Source organism: Rhagoletis zephyria, unplaced genomic scaffold (genome assembly GCF_001687245.7).
Source record: "Rhagoletis zephyria isolate East Lansing unplaced genomic scaffold, Rhagoletis_zephyria_1.1 Rzeph_scaffold_00841, whole genome shotgun sequence".
NCBI classification, from domain to species: domain Eukaryota; kingdom Metazoa; phylum Arthropoda; class Insecta; order Diptera; family Tephritidae; genus Rhagoletis; species Rhagoletis zephyria.
The window spans coordinates 102,889-125,450 of NW_016157925.1; the positions used below are offsets into that span (position 1 = coordinate 102,889).

General features: G+C 34.7%; 1 protein-coding gene and 1 non-coding gene across 9 annotated transcripts in view; one reads left to right on the forward strand and one right to left on the reverse strand.

Annotated features, from left to right (window-relative positions):
• mtd (TLD domain-containing protein mustard) overlaps window positions 1-22,562 on the forward strand; it is a 164,824-nt gene that overhangs the window by 84,750 nt on the left and 57,512 nt on the right. For 3 of the 8 annotated variants that reach the window (XM_017614502.1, XM_017614504.1, XM_017614505.1), the window contains 7 exons: window positions 7,475-7,957; window positions 8,098-8,144; window positions 8,229-8,443; window positions 12,094-12,643; window positions 12,712-12,875; window positions 17,115-17,266; window positions 18,688-18,850. In XM_017614502.1, the coding sequence (XP_017469991.1) occupies window positions 7,475-7,957; window positions 8,098-8,144; window positions 8,229-8,443; window positions 12,094-12,643; window positions 12,712-12,875; window positions 17,115-17,266; window positions 18,688-18,850 (1,774 nt within the window). Of the gene's footprint in view, window positions 1-429; window positions 649-7,474; window positions 7,958-8,097; window positions 8,145-8,228; window positions 8,444-12,093; window positions 12,644-12,711; window positions 12,876-13,379; window positions 13,512-17,114; window positions 17,267-18,687; window positions 18,851-22,562 lie in introns of those variants that run through there. The other 5 variants (XM_017614503.1, XM_017614509.1, XM_017614507.1 and 2 more) reach the window with 4 other exon arrangements.
• TRNAE-UUC (transfer RNA glutamic acid (anticodon UUC)) lies at window positions 1,239-1,310 on the reverse strand. Its single transcript has one exon. It is a non-coding gene; the product is annotated as a tRNA-Glu (tRNA).

The window sequence follows — 22,562 nt, forward strand, 5'->3', positions numbered from 1 at the left end:
TAAGTGTTTTATTTTTTTCGGCGATCATTCGGGATGAAAAATTTTGCCGATCGCCGGCTGCAGTTCAGTTCGTGTTTCAATTACAACATGGTTTTCTCACTTGAATTTTTTTCATATCATTCTCAACTAAAACAAATACCTATACAAATTCTTAAATTTACTTTTCACCCTAATAATTTTAGCTTCAATTTTAATTTTATTATCAACTTTGAAACCCCAAAATCAAATATCAATGAACTTTCTTAATTATCCAACTCGCAGCGTGGCAACACCGCAAACCAGTTGTCATCCAGCATTCCGCCTTCTCTACTTATTCGTACACATTCATTCATTGCTGCACACGTTTATTCAGCCGCTTGCCTATTGCTTTTCACAGGTTCATTCTTCTTCCAACACATATGCTATTGACGTTTTGCTGTCCATTGGCATAGCACAACACAACACGAGTCAGGAGTTCTGCAAATTTTAATTATTGCAAACTGATTTTCCATAAAATTCAGTACAAGTTTTAATGGAAAATTGTTGATAATAAGAGCGTAAAGTGAGTGATTGTGTGGCAAAAATCGCAAAAAGAACGACAAGTTTAGTATTGCAAAGGCAAGCGAGGAAAAGTGGCAATGCATACAGCGGTTTTCTGGCGTAATGGAGGTGAAGAGAAAAAATAAGATAAATAAAAAGTTCTATATTTACATTTTCTAATAAATCAACAAGAGATGAAAAGTGTTAATTGATAAAACTAAAAAAATAAAATCAAAGGAGACCTTAGATAAGTTGTTTAAACTACGGCGTTGCAGTGTAAGAAAACAAATTGATTTACCGTTTTTTATATTCTGTTAACCGGCCAACGCAGAGTTCTCGACTTTTCAGGGTCACATAAATTATGAAGAAATAATAAATGGTTGCGTTGTAATTACAAGTGCGTAAACAGTGAATGTTTTTAAAGGTTTTTATGCATAATTTAATTGAGAAACATTGCATGACATACACACGGGAGCGTAGACAAAACAAACAAAGAAAAAACAAAAACAATTTCAAATAAGAAAAATCTGATTAGACCGAAGCAGTGTTGCTACTGCAAAAATATTGCCCGCTAGTCTGTACGCGAGTGTGGTGTGAAAAATATTTTAAATGAAATAGTTTCTTTTTTTTTTTGTTTCAAGGACTACAAAAATATCAGTGAAGTGTAGTTATGGAAATTGATTTATAAATTAAAAGAAAACGATGTTTTATAAAAAATATTCCCATACCGGGAATCGAACCCGGGCCTTCTGGGTGAAAGCCAGATATCCTAGCCACTAGACCATATGGGACCTTGGTAACACGGCGCCTGTGTGTACCTTTCGATTTATAGTTTTAGGAAAAAGGCCTATTTGCTTTTAAATCAAGTAAATCAGATAACAAACCAGTATTTAACAATATTTGCTAGAGTATTCTATTCATACTACTTAGGTATCTACTGATTTTGTTTAGACAATTATCTATTGAAAATGCTGATATGCATAAATTACTCATGAAATGCTGACGTTGTTCAAATGAAAAGAGGTTCGACTGCAGTAGTTTGTTAAATACTTTAGTGTCAAGACGTATTATTAACAAATAAATAAAGTCAATAAAAGTTAAACCCCAGGGCGCTGCTTGGTGATTTATGTGTTTTATTGATACGCTGATACAACTAAAGATATACGTACATACGTAGTAAGGTGCCTTTGTCAAAAGAGTGAAAATGAGGTTCCTCGAACCTTTTATAGGTGATAATATAGGGTACATGAATACTCAAGCATTTATGCAATATTCGCAATTCAGATTTACTTATACCTTTAAAAATGTATGAAGTCTAGTATTTAACCCTACAATCTTCGTCGAAATGACGAGCAGACAACGTGAGTTTTTTCCGTATACAAAAATAAGAATATACTTCCAGGGTTAGTAGTAGTGCATTTTTCTTTATTAATTTTCACTGCTACATAACCATTTGTTTAATAAAATACAATTACATGCAAAAATACATAACAACTGTGTAAATTGTGACAAAACTAGGTCATTTAAATAATGTAAAAAACTCCAGTTTAAAACTTTATACTTTTTTAACTACAAAAAAAAAAGATTTTGACTTAAAGCGCTACTTAGTGCATAGAAAATTACAATTTTAAGGCTAGATTTATTAAAATTGCAAGGTTTGATAAATGGTTAAGATACATAGGTATATACATATGTACATACATTCCCTTGCCATTAGGCATATTTGGCACACTTATGAAACAACATATTCTCATTTTCTATATTTAGAATATACCACCTTTAATTTTATGACTTCCTACCGTTACCAATTTTAGTAGACTAGCTTGGCTACTTATCACTTTGTTTAATCGTCTTTATAGAGCTATCATAAAATTGATTAAAGTAGGCAATTAAGAATTTCCTTATTTGTATCACATCATTAGTATCGTTAAATAGTGTAGGGAACTCGTAAAATGAACTCGCTCGAACTGTTCTCTCGCATCCCAAAAATAAATTGTCTGGCTCTTTAGACGAAGTGGTAACTTTTCTTTCTACTTTTCTTGTACTGAGACAAACCGTATGCTGTTTTTGTAGAATCACTTCACCAAAATTGCTTGTTTATTTAATTTACTTCCATATGACTGCTCCAACCTTAAGCCCGGCAAGTATGCGCTTCAGGTCTCAGACGGGTGGGTTACGAAGGGCATGAAAAAAGGTTTGGGGCATGTTTGTGCTTGCTACGTAGTTGTCGGCGATATCAGGGTATAGCCTGGTATAAACTGGAGTTGGCTGTGCCAGGGGCTAGGAGTTTGTATCTGCGAGTTTTCAAGTGTAAACTGAAAATTGAGTACACTTTTGATTTTGCAAATCAGGAAGTGTGGGAATGAGGTTTAGTTGCCAAAATTGTGTACAGTTCGTCATTTGCGATTCAGAAAGTGCCAGAATACGTTTTAACTGTCAAAATTGTGCACATTTCTCTTCCGAAACACTTACAGCATTTTATTCGGCGAGTTTTGGGTTTTGATTTTTGCACTCGGTGTACACTGCATTTTCTCACAGCTACAGAGTCCAGCCCCAGCTGGGTATATTTAAGTGAAGTCACAGAAGTTCAAGCTCTCTCATGTCTAGGGGTAGCGGGTGTTGATGAAAGCCTTCCAATGCAGATCGTTGAACATTTTTGAATATTTCAATTCAAGTTATTCAATAAGTGAAATTAATAATTAAGAGATATTGTTAATAGAACTGAGTTTAAAACGGAAATCTAAGACAATTTCAAGCGAAAGAGATTTCAAAAAACTTAGTTTGAAATTTTAAAGAGGGTTGCCACCTATTTCAAAGTCAAATTTGTTTAACTTATACACGAGTTAAATGAAATATTAAAACATGAGTGTCCAGCCGTCTTTAGTTCGAAAATGTTACTGATTAGTTTTGTCACTCATTCGAAGAGTATAACTATGTATGTACATTAGGATGGTCCAAAAATGCTTGTGAAAAAGTAAAGTGGGAATTTTTATGCTCTCACCCCCTAGGGTTGTTCTATACCGAAAAAATATACCCTTATTTTTTATTTTAATACCAAAAAATATTTAGAGGTCGCTCAAACCGCCCAAAGTGTTCCATGTATTTTATATGGGCAGAAAACAACTTTTCGTAGTAATGGTATAGAATAGTTAAAAATCAATACTTTTTTAATACCCAATTGTTTGTTGTTTAACAATTTTTTCATCGCAACTATAATTTATAGGTCCACCAAAAACCCCGAAAAATTCAATAGGGCAACCAATAAAAAATCCTTAGTATTAAAAGTGGTTAAATAAACAATTGGGTATTATTATAGAAAGTATCCTGAAGAGAACCATAGTTTTCCGAAAAATATTGAATTTCAAGAATTCTATACCATTTCTATGAAAAATTTCATTTTTTGCATATAAAAATACATGGAAAACCTTGACCGCTTTGAGCGACCTCTAAATATTTATTGATTTTAATATAAAAAAAATAGGGTGAGAGCATTACAATTCCGACTTTACTGTTTTTGGCCACCCTAATGTACATATCGTCGTTTAAGGTACAAAACCGCTTGTCGTGGTTCTGCAAAACCTCATAACTAACTTTTGTGCCAAAAAATATATTTGCTCAACGGAAGCTCCTGGCATCAAACTATAATCCATCCATACTAAAATATCGATATTCAGATATAGGAAGAAGATATAGTTAGGGATAACTATAAAGTTAAGGCAGCCTCATACCACGTTTTGCATTTTCTTGACACGCGGTGTTATACTATAAATTACGATATAGAGATATATAGTACGAGAAGGCATTTTTTAAGGCAAAATATGGAAAACTCTTGGTTTGATCAGTTTGAAACAGTTGACAGCGATGATGCAGATTATACTACTTAATATGACGAAGAAGCCAATACATCAGACGGAATTGGTATTTGGTAGAGGTGTCATGTCATGGTGTGGCGATAGTCACACCATCGATAGTTTTGATAGTTTTAAGAAAAACTATCAATATTCACGATAGTCTCGAAAAAAAAACTATCGATAGCACTGTCGATAGCGCGAAATTAGTTAGGTTACTTTGTTTAAATATTATCTTATAATCATTCAAAATTAAATAACCGCTTAGCCAAAATACTTCTCTTCTTTAGAAAGTTCAAACACAAACACAAATTATACAAACAAAACCGGATAACTATCGATATTGATAGTCTAAAAAAATTGAAACTATCGATACTATCGATAGTTTGACAACTCTAGTATTTGGCCATGATCTTTTGTAATACTCTCCACATACCAAATCACAGTTCATATTAATGGTATGGAAAACGATCTAAACCCGATATTATAAAATTCTGTAATAAATCTAAGAGAGGCGTGGATACATTGTCCTTTGTTTTGATCGAAGTGGGTCAAAAGCTTTGATTTGCGTACATTCACCAACCAAAACGGAGTCCACGAGGAATACACGCTATTGCCTTTTTCAGGTCTGTTCGATCTAAGAGCAACCTCCAACATCAAGTTGTACTCAATCATTGTGTTACGAAAAAGATAGTTCCTTGCTACGAGTGTCCGTATGCGATGAATGCAAATGATCATATTTATATTCTCATTTTCGTTGTTGGTGTTTTCGACAGGGTAGGATTTTGATGTAATGTGGAACGATTTTCCGTCAGCTCTTGTCAAATTTGGTTTGGAGACAAACCGGTTTCGGCGTTGTGCCATCTTCAGTGTCATTTTTCGTTCTGAATAGTTTCTGTTTGTCCGTCACTATTTATAGCCGTGCTAAATCGTCGTTGGTTTTTAGTTAGGTACGGATCATAATCTTTTATTCAACCAGTGGTTTTTGTTCTGTGCATACATCCGCAAGTAGAAATCAGCTGCTCACTTCTTCTTGATTAATTGTTGCATGGATTCTCAGGTAGGTAAAAATCTGTTGTTTTCTTTCCCTTTGTTTCTGTAGTTTGGGCTTGCGTTTGATTGTTTATGGGCGTCGCAGGGTTTCTGTCCTGTTTTTCGTATAGTAGCTTGAGTGGTTCGAATAATATATCAGATGCTTGTTCATTTATTATTTTTCCGACGAACATCTTTTGTTTGTATATCTCCATATTCTGTAATACGTTTAGGCGTTATCCTTTGTGCTGTACATGGAGAACTTTGGCTGTGTTTCCTATTTTCATTGGCGTACAATGGTTTTCTGCCATAAGGTGTGCGAAGTTCGGTTCCGGTGTGGTAGATGGTTTTAGCATTTTTTGTTGTAGTCCCTTATATGCTCACGATATCTAGTTTTTATCTTGCGCCCGGTTTGTCCTATGTAACTATGTTGGCATTCGTTCGCAAGTCCTTGTTTGTCTAGTGGGTCTTCCTCGTTTGTGTTATTTGGTAGTATCCTCCCCACGTTGTCCTTCGTTCTAAATTCTATATTGATGTTATACTTTTGGAATACTTTAGCCAATTCATATGATGTTTTGCCCGTATAAGTTAAGACTGCCCAAGCCTTTTCATTATTTTCCTTCTTAATTGATTTCTTCGCTCTTGTTTCTCTTCCTATCTTGTTTACTAGGCTCTTTCTGTATCCGTTATTTTTATATATTGCGTATATCGTATTTGNAAGCCTTTTCATTATTTTCCTTCTTAATTGATTTCTTCGCTCTTGTTTCTATTCCTATCTTGTTTACTAGGCTCTTTCTGTATCCGTTATTTTTATATATTGCGTATATCGTATTTAGTTCTTTGCTCGTTCGTTCAAGCCTGGTTGTTAGATGTCTAAAGGCTGCATTTTTGTACTGTCGAGGGTGGTTTGAAGTATTGTGTATTATCGTGTCTGTGGCCGTGAGCTTTCTATATATCCCGAATTCGCATTTGTTGGTAACCTTATTGATTTTGATTGTTATGTCCAAATAGTTTATTTTTCCTTCGTTTTCCTTATCCATAGTGAAATTTATATTCGTATTTTGGTCGTTGAGATAGCCTAAAATTTGTTCTTCCTTGTCTCCTATTACAAGACATATGATGTCATCGACGTATCAGCGCCGTCATATACTTTTCCTCTAAGTGTTGCATGAACACTTCCATTAAAATTGCGGATGTGGGATTACCCACTCCTAGCCCGTTAGTTTGTCTATATATTTTGTTATTAAACTTGATATATTCATATGTTCCTATATCTTTCANTTTTCCTCTAAGTGTTGCATGAACACTTCCATTAAAATTGCGGATGTGGGTTTACCCACTCCTAGCCCGTTAGTTTGTCTATATATTTTGTTATTAAACTTGATATATTCTTTCGTATCTTCCTAATTATCTAAGTTTTTCTCAATAAATATTTGTCCTTTACTTTTCATCAAAAATGCTACTGTCTTTGAATATTTTCCATTAGCAATCTTAGGCATCACGAACGCTCCGTCTGCAAAGGAATGGTTTAAAAATTAGTCCGGCGGCATACATAAGTGTAGCCGTTTTAAAAGTAACCGAGCCTATTGCAACTTAATCGGCGCAATGCAAGTCGAAGACGACCGATGGACTAATAATTTGCAATCAGAGACGGTGTCGTCTCAGACGAATCGTTCGTGCGGCCTATCGTTCAAGATACATATGTACATAATAAGGTAGTAAATATGAAATAAATGAAAGNGGTGTCGTCTCAGACGAATCGTTCGTGCGGCCTATCGTTCAAGATACATACATAATAAGGTAGTAAATATGAAATAAATGAAAATAGTTTTTTCCTAAAAAAACCCAAGTTTTATTCATATTCCAACACATTTTTCACCGAAACAAATATTGTTTAATTAATTTCACGTTAAAACAATGCATTTGGTATGCAGGGTCATTTGACACTTTAACACCGAATTCGTTTGGAAAAATTATATACGGATGAAGGTTAATTACCTTAGCCAACTAATATTTGCCTTAACTATTTTTCAAACATTTTACTGATCGCTCCTTCTATTTCCCTCTTTTTTCAGACATACTTGAAGGTCTCCGCCCGGGCTCACCAAAGCCGGGGCACATTGAACGCGTTGACTCTGAGAAGAGCGCCGACAACGCACCGACCGAAGCCAATAAGAGTGATGATCCCGTTATCACACAACGTTTCCTCAAAATCAATGTACGCCATATCACCGATGGACAGGGTGTTGTGGGTGGTGTCCTCTTGGTCACACCCAATGCCGTTATGTTCGACCCAAATGTATCTGATCCATTAGTGATCGAACATGGACCCGAAAGTTATGGAGTAATTGCACCAATGGAGTTGGTCGTCAATGCGGCCATTTTTCATGATATAGCGCACATGCGTGTATCGGGCGGTGTGAATACCGAACAAAATGAAAATGCCGAAATCTACTATCCAAAAGCAGTATTAGAAGCGCAACAGGCTAAGGAGGCCAAAGAAGGGGTGGCGGACGAAGCAGACGGTGGCGTAGCCAAACAGCGAGGCGAAGGTGAAGGTAAGCGTACGTCGCTTGCATAAGACGTTGATAAATCTGTACAAATGTACCTATACTTGAATGTGTTTGCAGTGTCAAATTATTCACGCCAATTATTCATGTCATATACGTATTAATATATTCACTTTGAAAACAAACAGGTGGTTCGTCGGAGGCATGTGACGATCAGGAGTCGTTGTGTTCGCAGGTAAGTGATTATTGTGCATGCATATATTTTTTATGCTGATTATAGTTTAAAGTTATATTTACATATGTGTACTTTATATTTTAGCATAAAGATGACGAGAAGGGTGTGGAAGCCAAAGAAAGTGCTAAGACTGATGATGAGGGTGATTCGGCCAGTGCGAAAGCCAATAACAAAACAGCTGACAATGTTGATGCTAATGATTTGAAGAAGAACCTTAATATCACTGATACACGCACCACTCTGGAGGAAAGACGCAAAAGTCTGCTGGATCACCATTGGGCCATACCAAGCAAGGATCGGTAAGCAATCAGCATTCGATCCATATTCGCGTAAAATTCTCCAGACTGCATGCATTCTTGTCGATGTTTTTTGTTTTCGTCCTCGTCTCTCTTCCCGCCGCTCTCTCACTCTCTTTCCTTCTTTCTCACTCGTTATTGTTTCGATGAAATGTTTTTTAAGAGGATTACAAATTATGTACTCCTTCAGAAATTTCTAGAATAGATCTGTGTATCTATATATCAAAGAGTGTGCTGATAAATACTAAAATCTTTTTTACGCTCGGCATCATTCGTTCTATGAGAGCCTTCAGAGCAACATTAACCTAAACTAAATGGTTTCAGGTCCAGTTTGTTCTTCACATAGCCTAGATGGTATTCGTGTTCCGAATAAGCCTACAGACTTTTTCTAAAGTTCTGGAATTTTAACACAATTCACGATTTTAGATAAAATGTCGAAATTTCTGTGTCTTACGAAATATATTTCTGAAAGTCTTGAAGCTGATTTCTAAAAATTGAAATTAGTTGGTTAACTTTTACAAAGGTTTTTAATATAACAAAATTACGGAAAACAGTTTTAATTAGAGCCGAATATTTTCAGCGCGATTTCAATGCAGTATTTGGTCGCAGGGATGTTTTAAAATAAGCCGAAAGCGATGTGAATATTTTCGACCTGTAAAAGTAATTGTATATTCACCAGTAAGTTCGAAAATTGTAGTATTCGTTATAATAGGTGTTCTCATCCAAACTAGATGACGATGCCCGTAGGTCTGGTGGTCCATAATGATAGCGTTATGGCTCTTAGTTTATGCCGGCCGTATACCTAGAAACAAGACCAAATGGATACATTAATATGAGGCTTGGTAAATTCCTGACCTTCAACAAAATTAATTCTAACAGATCGTGGAGAAACTACTGATTTAAGCACCGTCGTTTCTGTTTTATCTAAGCCTTTTTATATTTGCTAGCGGAATGTATGTAGCAAGCAATAAGCCAGCGCGGTACCCGATTCTTAGTGGCCATTTATGGCTGAAAAAAATCTGTCTATCCTGTATGTCTATGGCCCTGTACCCAATTACCACGCATCTCACTGCACACTTTATGATTTTTAAGTAGGCATCTAAGTTTATTCCTTCTTGCCTTTTGTTTCACAAGTTAAACTGATTATTGAATACCAGAAGAGAAGCGAAGTAGTCTAGATACTTAAGAAACTGCGGAGAGAAGGTTAAACTTTCATAGGAATAGAGAGAAAAGACACCGTACTAGTGCGTTCGAGCCCTAACTGCCAAAAAACGAAGCGTAGTTTTTTAAACATTTTCCTTTTGATGCTGAAATGCATGAATATGCTCTAGGGGCATTACTCCATCAAAAATAATATTTTCCAAATTTATCGCTTACGTTTTTCTGGCGGTTAGGTCTCGGTACACGTAAATATTTAGTGTTTGTTCCTATAGGAAAAGCGGATATATCTCACCTATAGCGAGAAGCAAATAAATCTCACCACATGTGTCAAAAGTTCTGCTTGCATTGGTGTCTGGCCCAATTATGGTCTGGATATTGTAGTCAACTGTTACCTGTCCCGACTCGACCCCAGTCGGCATGTGGAGACTTCCTACACGAAACCAACCACCTCTTCACATGCCAGCACAATCTCACTCAACTAAGACCAGTCTCTCTTTGGTCCGACCCCGTTGAAACAGCCCATTTCTTGAGCCCACCGTTAGTTAAACTTGACGACTACGATTGATGGACTAACCGAACTAGGCGGGGCTTAGTAAAGCCCTTACAACAACAACAACAACAAAGTTCTATTTGAAATAGGGATTTAACCAATTCGTTGAGTATTCATAAATTTTTTGGTGTTTAGTAATTTTTTGTTAAAAATGTGCTTTTTTAAATAAAACAAAAAATAAGTAATTTCTTTTTTTTTAAGAAATTCTTTTTAACCAAAGAGAGAGCATACTTTTTTTGAACAATATAAGTTTACAAAAAATAAAAAAATATGGAAAAAATTTGTAATTATCAATTAACGATAATCGGTAACAAATATTACCTAAAATTATAAAAAAAAAAACAAAAACAATTTTTTCCAATCAGTTTTGTTTTTTTTTTGCCTGCTAAATTATGGGAACGATTTATTCACATGAAGTTGGTGATAAGGCTGAACATGTTTTTTTCGAGACGTCGTCAAAATATTTTTTCCAAAATATATGCACACAAAAATTTATGAAAAACGAAAATATTTATATAAACTAAAAAAAAAATTCTAGACACTAAAATTTTGTTCTTGATTAAAAAATTCAAATTCAGTGATTTCATTTGCTAAAGTTTCTTATTAAAAATAGGATTTCCAATTAATGTTTTTAGTTTACGGAACAATTTTTTACCAAAAACGGCCTTAAGCTCAATAAAATTGTTTAATATAAATTATTATTAGGGTAAAGACATAGCAAAAACTAAAAAATGTACATATATGAAACAAATTTGTTATTACTTATCTTTTTAGTAAAACATTTAAGTAGAATAAATATTTGTAAAAGATTTAAAGATTTGGTTTTTTTAGATATTTAAAATTTTTACCTAGTTAAACAAATCATTAAAAAAATTTGTACCTGCTTCGTATTTTTCTTCTGAATAATTTTTGGAACTGAAAAACATTTTTTAGCTAAAAAGAAAAGAAACGATTCTAAAGCTTTTTTTTCAGAGATTTCACTAAAAAGTCTTTTGCTAAAATGAGAGTACTTTTTTAATTAAAAAATAATAATGAAACAAAAAAATATATTTTTGAAAAATTATGAAAATAAAAATTTTCCACAATTTAGAACTTATGCTTCTACAAATGATTCCAAACAGAGGAAAAAAATTACTGCTGAAAGAGAATTCCCAAAAAACATTTCTTAGTTTTTAAATAAATCTGTCTTCTTTACAACCAACTTCTAGGTATTTTCAAAGTCTCTGAAATAGTTTGTGTAAATCTTCTGGCTTTCTTACTAACTTACAGCTTCTGGGAGCCACTTGCGCCCACCTAGTCAATTTACTTTGTGTCATGCTTCCTAATATTTAAGAAAAAATTTGTTTGGCAATTAATACCCATCAGAAATAAATCGCCCTTAATGTGTGTATGTAGATCGGTCTTATGTCATTGGCGACAATTCAACATTTTTCCTACTTTACTCGCGGTCTCGTGTTTCTCTATTCCCACGCTGACTAATCACGCATGCCGTAACAGCGTGTGTGCGTGAGTCTGTGTACTATAGCATAAATAATAATTGGTAGTATAGAATATTAACTATAAAATATCGGTTTTAATTTTGTAATTCTTTTATTTTCTATATTTTCATATTTGAATTGTGAAACTGCCACACAAACGCACACCCATTATGTGTATTTTCTAAAACTTCTCAAATTAAATTAAAAAAAAAAACTCAACGGTACCTACTCCACTATAAATATGGTAAAACATAATTGTCAACAACTTTCAACTACGCAAAAATAATACAACCCATTTACATCTGCTCTGCTCCAACTGCTGCTTTCCATTATTTGTTTGCAAATATCAACCAAATTGTCCACTAAACGAAACCAAACTCACATCATCAACAACGCGTATCCATTCACAAATTCATATTTAAAATTTTGCAATTCCAACTTCCGAAAACTTTCAAAAAATTCAGCCTCTATTATCTTAATTCCCGAAGATCATCGGAAGACGAAGGCGACAACGAATCGCAAACGACCATCGATAGTGGCGCACGTGGGCAGGATCCACACTCGGCCACCTCTTCGATCAGCGGCGTTGGTGCGGTGAGTGGCATGGGAGTGCACGTGATTGGCGGTCTAGCACCCGCCGATCTCGAACATCTGGAAGAACTATCAAAGCAGTCGTGCTACGATTCTGGCATCGATATACGCGATCCGATACCAAATTTGCAGCCTATACCAAAGAAGACCGTATACAGTGATGCCGATATTGTGCTTAGCTCCGATTGGGTGCCGCCGAAGACCATCTCGCCGACATTGATGAGCGAATCACCGCCGCGCAGCTCGGTGTTGGGCGCACAAAGTCTCGACGCGGGCACCACAAGCGGTGGACGCAAGAAGACCTCCAGCGTTAGCTTTAGCGTCGACGACAATAACGGCGAGCAACAAGCTGCTGCGGCGGTGGCAGCATCGGCGGCAGCGACCGCCGCTCAGGGTGATAAGAATGCTGAGAAGAAGAATAAAGTATAAAGAAATTGTATTTAAAAAGAAAAGGGAAAACATATTTTTAATCTACTCTCCTTTGCTTGCAGATGTTGAAACGTTTATCGTATCCGTTGACTTGGGTTGAAGGCCTCACTGGCGAAGCAGCTGGCCCTCCGGGTACTGGTGGCAGCCTCGGCAAGTCGGCGAACTCTGATTCGGCGCCCAATACGGGCGATTCGAATCAGAGCGTATTTTCAAAAGTATTCTCAAGGTGAGTAGCCAAGCACAGGGTGGCTTTCGATTGTGTATGCGCTTTTAAGTTTATTATTATTTACGTAATTAGTTTTAATTTTATTATGAAAATGCAAATTTAATTGGTATTCCACTTTTCCTTTGATTTTCTTCTTTTCCCAAAAAATTAAAACCAACAAACATTCTTTGTAAATAATAAAAAAAATGCTCACTAAACTTGCGGCGATTGGAATATTTTACTTCTTTCTTTTGTATACCAAAAACAAACTCTCTATACAATTTATGTACCTTTTTTGATTTACTTATTTTCGAACACTTTTTTCACATACAAACCGGCACCCAAAAAACGCTCGATCCAACACACGCGCTTTATAACATTTACTCAAAAATACCAACCTTTTTATTTTTTTTTACTGCATTTTTTTTTGTTTTGTACATATTATCCACCTCCCCACTCCACTTAACTCACCTCACTGCAAACAAAAAACATCGTTTTCTTTTTGTTTTGCTCGCAAACTCTCAGTTCACCAATCACTTTGGTCTCAGAGTTGGGTGGTAACTTATTTTCGAAAACACCGTCCGAAGACTCTGGTGGCTCACCAGTGCCACCATTGACTCCGCATTCAACTCATTCCGAGGGTCATATTTCCACTGGGTAAGAATTGTTGTAGTTGCTTAAGATTTATTTGTAATTTGGCTAACTAATAGCATTGAAAGTGAGAAATGCAAAGGTTTTAAATCGAAAAAAGAAAACAAAATTTTAAATGCAGTTACTTATGGATTTGTTTAAGTGCTTGAGTGTGGTTTCATTGTCTTTTGAAAAATTGCAGAGCATATCTGCGTTTGAGTTTTTAATAAGTTTTGTTCTTAACTCACTAACTTGTTTCCATTAGTTCTCAGTTTTTAATTCAAGCGCTTGAATATGGAATTCTTAAATCTATTCTAGTTATACTTATGTACTATCGAGCCTTATTTTAAATTCCCTCCTAGTCTTCGAATCATCTGTTCTGTGTAAATTTCTTTTGCTATCCTTTAGAACTTACTTATGTATGTATGTGTGCATTACATAATTGTTTCCATGTAAATAAGTAAATCTTCGTTTTATAAAAGTTTATTACTTACTCACATAATTTGTTTTCTTGCACCTCTTCATTTAATCATAAACCTCGAAGTTGAGTTACATATTGCGAAAAGAAGTTTTACTGAAATTACTTGTTGCATAATTTTAGGCGTAGAATACAACGTGACACGGAATGACCCACATTTATTTTTGGTCAAGGCCTTTCACATCACTTTTCTGGAACACAAAGATACACATATGTACATATGTATTTTATCCTGTTACAACAAAGTATATACTTCCCCTTNAAAAAAGTTAAACATTCTAATAATAGAAATATTAACAAAAACCAACAAAACCAATAACCACACGATCAAGTGAATTGCAGCGGAATAGCTGCTCTTGATTGTAGTTGGCTTAGCAAAGTGAATAGTGGAAAATAAGCAACCGCAGTACCGATTTAACTTTACTCCATACACACTGCGAGATGTACGCTCCAATTGTTTCTTTATTTGACATACATTTATTTGAAAAAAAAAACACCTTTTCATCTGCTTTCCAATAGCAGAGCTATTGGAAGGTCTTCTAATAAAGCCTAAAAGTGCAGCTCCTGAAACGAATTTGTCACTACCACTATGCAATTAGTGGTAATGCATTTCAGATTACACTACCATGGTTAGTGATGGTAGCGGTATTCCCTTATATTCGTAAACGCCTCGTAGACCTCCTAAAGCTCGTACAATTACGAGCCCCTCATAAATTTACGAGGCAAATTTGATGCGCAAACGAGCTCATGAACTTCATTATTTCCGAAGATTTTATACTAAAATATATGATAAAATACTGAAAACAAATGAAAAAAATAATAGGTGAATAAAATTAATAAATTTCATCCACTAACTGTATAAACATGGATCGAGCTGACGGGCTGTTATGAAAAATCCTACGAAACAGAAATGTATTCATAAAACCCTTTTCAACCTGTCAAACAGTCACTTTACGAGTTTTACACAGTTTAAGGGAAACCCCTAAGTGACAAATCGTGCCCTTAGTGCTAATGCATTTAAAATTTCACTATCACTACTCGAATAGCAGATGCAGATGATGAGGCACTTATGGTTAGGTGTAGATTTTTGAACATCTTTTATGATCTATTGACATATAAAAAAATTCCTCTAAAATTTTCTTTTGAAATTTGAATGTGGTTGATTGATTAATCCTTATTAATACATATGTGTAAACTAAATGGTAAATAGGGGAAATTTCCCCTCCCAAATCCGAATCGGTCGAGAAATCCCAGTTTGGTTAAGAATTCCAATTACTCCATGCTAATTACACATATCGAAATGAATTTTTTTCTGAGATAAAGCTGGTCATCTTGGTAATAGATTTTGTCGCTGAACCCATCTATGAAAACTATGCATAGCATTTTTAAATATATCTCTTGTCCTTTCACATTCCGCACAGTGTGCTTTTCGAAGACTCCATTCGAATTAATCGTAGCGCTTTCGACAGAAGCAGCATTTTGATATGAAACAAAATGGTTTTGAAAGCTAATGTAATTGTCATTCAGGGGAAAATATTGCAATTGAGCCACAATTACTCCTTGACCTTAAAAAAATTGTCAAAAAAGTGTCCTTCGAAAAAAACATGCAAAATCCACCGGATTTATTCCAAAAAAAAATGTTATTTTCTATTATTTTCGTCGATTGCTGTCGCTTTTTAATTCGAAATTTTCGTTTTACAAGCAGTTTCGAAAACTTCACCTTTGAGGTTATCTTTCGAATTTAGAATATTATTCAGATAAAGCTTTCAAAATAAGCAAAGTTTGAGGTTGTATTTTAAAAATAAAAATAAAATGTATATGACAAAAAAATGCCCTGCCCTTAAATTTTACACTGGGTTTTTAAATGACCACCGCTTTTTAAATGATGAAAAATGTATGTCCAGTTTTTAGTTGGTCCAAAAAATATATCCTACCCTTAAATTTTACATCGGGTTTTTGAATGAACAAAAATTTATTTCCAGTTTTTAAATGATCAGAAAAAATATGTCCTGCCCTTAATTTTTATATCGGTTTTTTGAATGGCCAAATATTTATGTCCAGTTTTTTGATGACCAAAAAAATATGTCGTGACCTTAAATTTAACAGTCATTTATGACCAAAAAATATGTCCGCCTTTAATTTTAACACCGCCTTTTAAATGATGAAATACTTATGTCCAGTTTTTAGTTTGCCAAACACATATGCCCTGCCCTTAAATTTAAATCGGTTTTTTAAAGCAACAATCTATGTCCAGTTTTTAGATAACCGAAAAAATATATCCTGCCCTTAAATTTTACACCGGTTTTTTAAATTATCGAAAGTTTATGTCCAGTTTTTAGATAACCGTCAAAATATATCCTGCCCTTAAAGTTTACACCGGTTTTTTAATAATNCAACAATCTATGTCCAGTTTTTAGATAACCGAAAAAATATATCCTGCCCTTAAATTTTACACCGGTTTTTTAAATTATCGAAAGTTTATGTCCAGTTTTTAGATAACCGTCAAAATATATCCTGCCCTTAAAGTTTACACCGGTTTTTTAAATTATCAAAAATTTATGTCCAGTTTTTAGATGAGTAAAAAATATGTCCTTCCCTTACACTTGACACCATTTTTCTTTTTTAAATTGCCAATTTTTTAGATACAAAATTATGTCCAGTTTTGAAATCATCTGAAAATTATAGCTAGTATTTGCCTCCAAGCGTTTATTTCAAACAAAATAAATTTCGTACAGATCCTTGTGTGTCATGCAATAAAAAACTTAAGATTGGTTGTGCTTGCAAAAATACAAACCAATTTGAATAGCAAGTTTAGAAAAATTCACGCGCAGCTTTTTTTTTTTTGAATCAGTAATCAGCACAATTTCTGCTTCAATTTGTATTAGAATATTATTCTTTCATTTACTATGTGTGACAAAATTTCCGAAAATTTTTTCATGTTAAAAAAAAATTCATGTTTCGAGCATTTTCCTTCGTTTGAATGTGTTTGAAAATAGTTTCGAAGTCGTTCATCGCATTTTCAATTTCGGCATCCTCATTACAGAGTATTGCAGTGAAAACGAAGAGAGTAAAAAATATTGTGCTGCTCTTTTAACTTTTGCCATTATTTTATTTTTCTATTAATCCACTCATTTTCTTCTTCACGCACGCAGACGCTCCTCCATTGGCACATTTATGCGTCCACAATCATCGGAGGGCACTGCTTCCACAACGAAATTGAAGGAGGTAAAACCGCAACCCAAATTGGACTACCGTTCGATGGTATCAGTTGATGACAAACCGGAATTGTTTATTAGTGTTGATAGTAAGTATTTTGTTTTTATGTGAAAAATATGTGATTTCTTTTTAGTTTACATAGTTTAATATTTTTTGAATAACTCAGGGTTGCAAAGTAGTTATGTAGAAATTTTGCGACTTATCTAAAGTGTTAAGTAAATTTTTTAGAGGAAAATTATAAAATGACTTTGAAATGTTTGTGTATTTTCGCTTGTTGCAAAACTTTTTAGCAATTAGGTGAGTCGCTTAAACTAAAAAAAAGTGATAAGCTAATAGGCGGCATACACGGTGCTTCTCACTCGCAGGTCGGTTGAATGTGTTAGCAAAAATAAATATGTATTCTTTACACCGACATGACTCTGGTATGACTCTGAATGACTCAATTGTGTGTGGTCGGAAGACGTGTCAACACGTACATAGATGACTCACGAGTCAGACGCACCGTCTATGGAGCCTATAAGAACTCGAAAATATTTTTCATGGAATTTATGACAAGTTCAGTCAAAGTTTCGAGCTCTTTGAGAGTTTTCCGAAGGTTTTCAAGTTTAAGAGAATACTTTTGATATATTTTTTTGCCGTGTGTCACTTTTTTATAATGAAAACTAACGAAAAAAAAAAAATAAAAAAAAACTTCATCATTAACTAACACAATCATATTGTCATCCATTCCATATGTATTTACCAAATTTTGCACGCGTAGTACGGGCGCCATATTTTCCGCACTTGAATATTGTTGGTATGTCGCAACAGTTTGTATGACAATTTTATTGAAACAGTTTTTCAAAAACAAAATAAATAAAAGTATAACATAACCTCAAGCATATTTTGTGTGTGTTTTAACCGCTTAAACAAGTGCATAACTCTGTACGTCACAAGCTGCCTTGTACATATATAAAAGTCACATAAATACATATGTACATATCCACATACACGCATAATCACTTTGCCTTAGGTGTACAAAATTTAAAATAAACGCAATAAATTTAAAATGAAAGTTTCAGCAGCAAAATTAATGAAAAATTACTAAATATAGTCAATGTCCAAATATTATCTCCATTTTTGTTTAATACCCTATTCTTCTTTGTATATATGTATATACATACATAATAGATAAATAAATCAGTTATCAGTCAAGAATTTAAATGCAGCTTAAGTGAGATACTACTTAAATTTATTTATGAGCCCACTTATTTTAGCCTTGATGTGTGTTAATGTAAATCACACCGAGATTTTTGGTCAACAAATTTTGTTTCTTATCTATTTTGGTTTCCTAGAATGTCGTCTATATTTATCAGCATATTTGTGTTTAAAAATGTGTGTATAAATGTAGCACTCGAAGTATTGCGAAATTAATTTGCTAAAGACATTATTACTAATGCGTTTAATTTTTTCTTGCTCCATCCCTCTGTCTCTCTCTCTCTCTATTTCTCTTTCTTTCACCACTATTAGAATTGATACCACGACCGGCTCGTGCTTGCCCGGACCCACCATTGTACTTACGCCTGCGCATGGGCAAGCCCATTGGCAAGGCAATACCGCTACCGACCTCTGTTATGTCGTATGGGAAAAATAAACTGAGACCTGAATACTGGTTTAGTGTACCTAAAAATCGGTAAGTAAAAAATCCTTTAAAATCCTTCTTTACATTAATGAAATAAAATCCTTTAGAAAAAAAATAAAAAATATGCAAAAAATAAAATGAACGATTTTTTCCAGTCTCACCCCCTCAATCGGTAATACCACGGTCCCGATTGGCGTCGTTTAAGGCGTGTCGCACAGGGGGCAAAGTGCTGATTCCTCTATAGAGACAAAAAATTTTAAATTAATTTAATGCCCAAAATCGATACCACTAAAATCGAGGATATCACATATAAATTTTGGGTCCCGATTGGAATCGGTTAAGACGTCTTCATAGGGTAATCTGAACTTTGACCCCTTCTTAATCCACTTCAATCGGCACCAAAATTTATGTGTGATATCTTCGACTATAGTAGGTAGCATCCACGTAGGGGTTGAGGAAATCTGATGCAAAAATTTGCTTCCAATGGCTTCGTTCCAGATGCTCACGATATTCACGATTTGCAGGTTTTTTGCAGGAAAGCGTTCCAGGTGCCAAAAAACCTGAAAGTCAAACCACTTTTGTGAGAGTAACTTGCTCTCTCTCTCAGTCAGAAGTTGCAGGTTTTAGTCCGAAGTTTTTCTTCCTGCGAGTTCATGAAAAGTGTGAAATGATAGGCAGGATTGCGTTGTAAACAAAAACAAATAGCAAAGAACATTAAGAGCCACGGAGACAATCAAATAAATACGTCAAGCATTGCATATGTGTAAGATTGGCTTGTGTCTTGCCCGCATACGTTCAAATAAACGCGTTAATTCAACAAACAATTTCTTTATCTTGTCCGCGCACTTGCTCACCACGACGATCAGAAGGCAAGTGCGCTTGTTTTTTGTCAAGCAAAACGCGAGACGGTTGATAAAGATATTTGATCGCCTCCATGGCGCTTAACATTAAAAAAATATGGAAGTAGTTACAGGAAAAGTGGTTTTTCGTGTTCCAGGTGACTTTTTTTTCTCTCTTGCTCCTCTCTTTCAAGAGAGTAATGAAGTTATGTGGAACGCAACTAGTATTTAAGAACATAAGTACATTGGCGTTCTTCTTTAATTCCACGAAAGTTTCAAAATGTCAAACAAATTTTTAGGGGTTCGGTAAAATTTTGACGTGAAATCTGATAAATTTGACAAGACGCGAATGACTAAAACTCCAACACATTCACAAGTAAAATTAACACATATGCAAAAATGTATATGCCAGTCGAGTCGGGTAGAACAGTGACAATCATTTTACCTGTCATATGATTGACAATGCTGATAGAATACGATTTTTTTTCGGTGACTATCATTTGACCGGTCATATGATTGTCACTGATGATGGAAATGTTCACAAGAAAAGAAAATATGTACATCATTATAAATCACAATAAAAAAATCTAGAAGCGAAAGGACGCGGCCGAAAGTTTTACCGAGAAAGTGCTAAGAAATAAACGATAAGTATTTAGAAAAAAAATTAAAGTGTTTTAAAATTAAACAAAAAATTTCAATAATGTTATGAGCAGAGAAAAGCCCATGTTGTTTAATATGACGTCGAAACCCATCAATTGTGATCAGTCATATTTGACCAACTTTTATAGCAAGTATGATTTGTCAATACTGACCTAAGATCCCATCAAGCATGATTATTCATTTGTGACCAATGTTTATATCATTGATGATTCACATGTATACGATTTTTTCCATCAAATTTTACACATTGCCCTTAATATTTTGATTGAAACTTTCATACAAAGTAATGACGAGTATTTCTGTCAGGATTGTCCGTCATTTTACCGGTCAAATGATTGTCACTGTTCTTGCAGGGATATTATGATTTATAGCTGCTCAAAGTCAAACTTTTGTCGAATTTTCGCGATTTAAAATTTACTTTTCCTTCTCTAAGCCCAAGTGGATTTATTCGTCAACTGTCACCATGACTTTTTCCCACCTGCCTCCATATAGTCGAATCAAACATTTTTTATAGTCTTCTAAAAAATTAACAACGCTTTTAAAAACAAGCTAATTTTTCTACGCCTTGAAATGCCACGAAAATAATGTGAAAAGTCAGTGACTTTTTGCATAGAAAATCTTTTTATTTCTCAACATAGTTTTCTTTTAGCTCAATATATTACAATTTTTTTACTCCTTCCACGTATACATACGTATTGACTTGATGTAACAACTTTTTTCTTGGCCAAATGTGGTCCTTTTAGTGCCAAATCAATATCGAATCTGCCCAAAATCTCTGAACAATAGGGGTATTCTCTGAGTCTTGCAAAGCCCTTGCACGGTGCACAGATTGCACGGTAAAAACCGGGGTTTGTATGGAACAGCTTTGCAAACCGTGCAATCGGTGCACCGTGCAAGGGCTTTGCAAGACTCAGAGAATACCCCTAATATTCACTGGTGATCGGTTGGTCCTTTGCAAGATAATCGATGTAATGGCACAGTGCATCCCAAAAAACTGTAACCATGTCTTTATTGGCCGACTGAAACCATTTGGTCTTCTTTGGTGCACTGCTTGATTGTTCTTTGGTCTCTAGTGTGTTGTGGTAGATCCATGCTTCGTTAGCGGCAAAAATTAGTTCGGATTGGGGAACATCGCCAAACACCCCTTTGAAGTGGTCACACGGTCGCGTTTATGTGTGAGCGATTAAAGTATGCTTGCTACAATAGGTGCATTCTTTTGCAACCGAGCTACAAAAGAACACTCGCTTAAATGACGAAATCCACGCAAAGCAACAAAACAAACTTTGTTAAGTGAAAAAACTGCTCTATTGTGAATTGTTAATGGGAAAGTGGAGAGGCAGCGTTACCGCTGAAAATTTTTCGAAAGTCGCAAAGAAAGTGTCACAGCCGAAAAGAAGTGTCTTCAAGTCATTCAAATCGTTTATACCATGTATGTAAAGACTTTCATTATTTTATCTTTCGAACCCCAGTAGGGCATATTCATAGTGGAAATAAAATCGACTCTAACGTTAGTTTTAGCTTTTTTAAACGGAAAAACTGCAAAAAAGCTGCTTAGAGTATACTCTATTTCATCTATGACCATTCGCCATTATTTTTAATAAATTGTCAAAAATAGTTTTTTCCAGGCATGGTAATAATTATGAGTAAAATAATTTAAATCAGCATTTAATCATTATTTTATGAGTTTTATTTTTTCGCTCTAAAATAATTATTATTACTGATTTTTATTTTTTGCTCAACGGAAATGATTATACGGCAGGTTCTGCAATTCACTTACGAGTGAATTTGAGGCAAGTGCGCTTTGAATTCAAGTTGGTAGGGGTTGAGATTCACTCGGAAGTGAATTGCAGAACCTGCCCGTATTATTCGATTTTTATTTTCTCGATCAAAAATATTGATAATTTTATGATTATTATTTTTTCGCTCAGAGATAATAATTACACTGTGAGACAAATGGTAGGGGTCAGTGATCGGGAAGGGTTCAAACTACCGGGGAAAGTTATATCGGTAAAAAAGAAGTTAAACGTGTCCCGGCGTTTCGCTGGGTCACGTCTAGGAATCGAGATATATCGATTTGAAGTTAGTAACTATCATATAGGGGAAATTGTCACCTTTGGTGGTCTTTTTTTTTGACATAACTCGAGAACCACTAGTCCGATTTTGCTCAAGCAAAAATTAAAAATTACAATTCCTTTAATCTGTTCATATAACGTGTTTCTATATAATCAACAGTTTTACCGGTAAAAATAAATGTATGAAGAAAA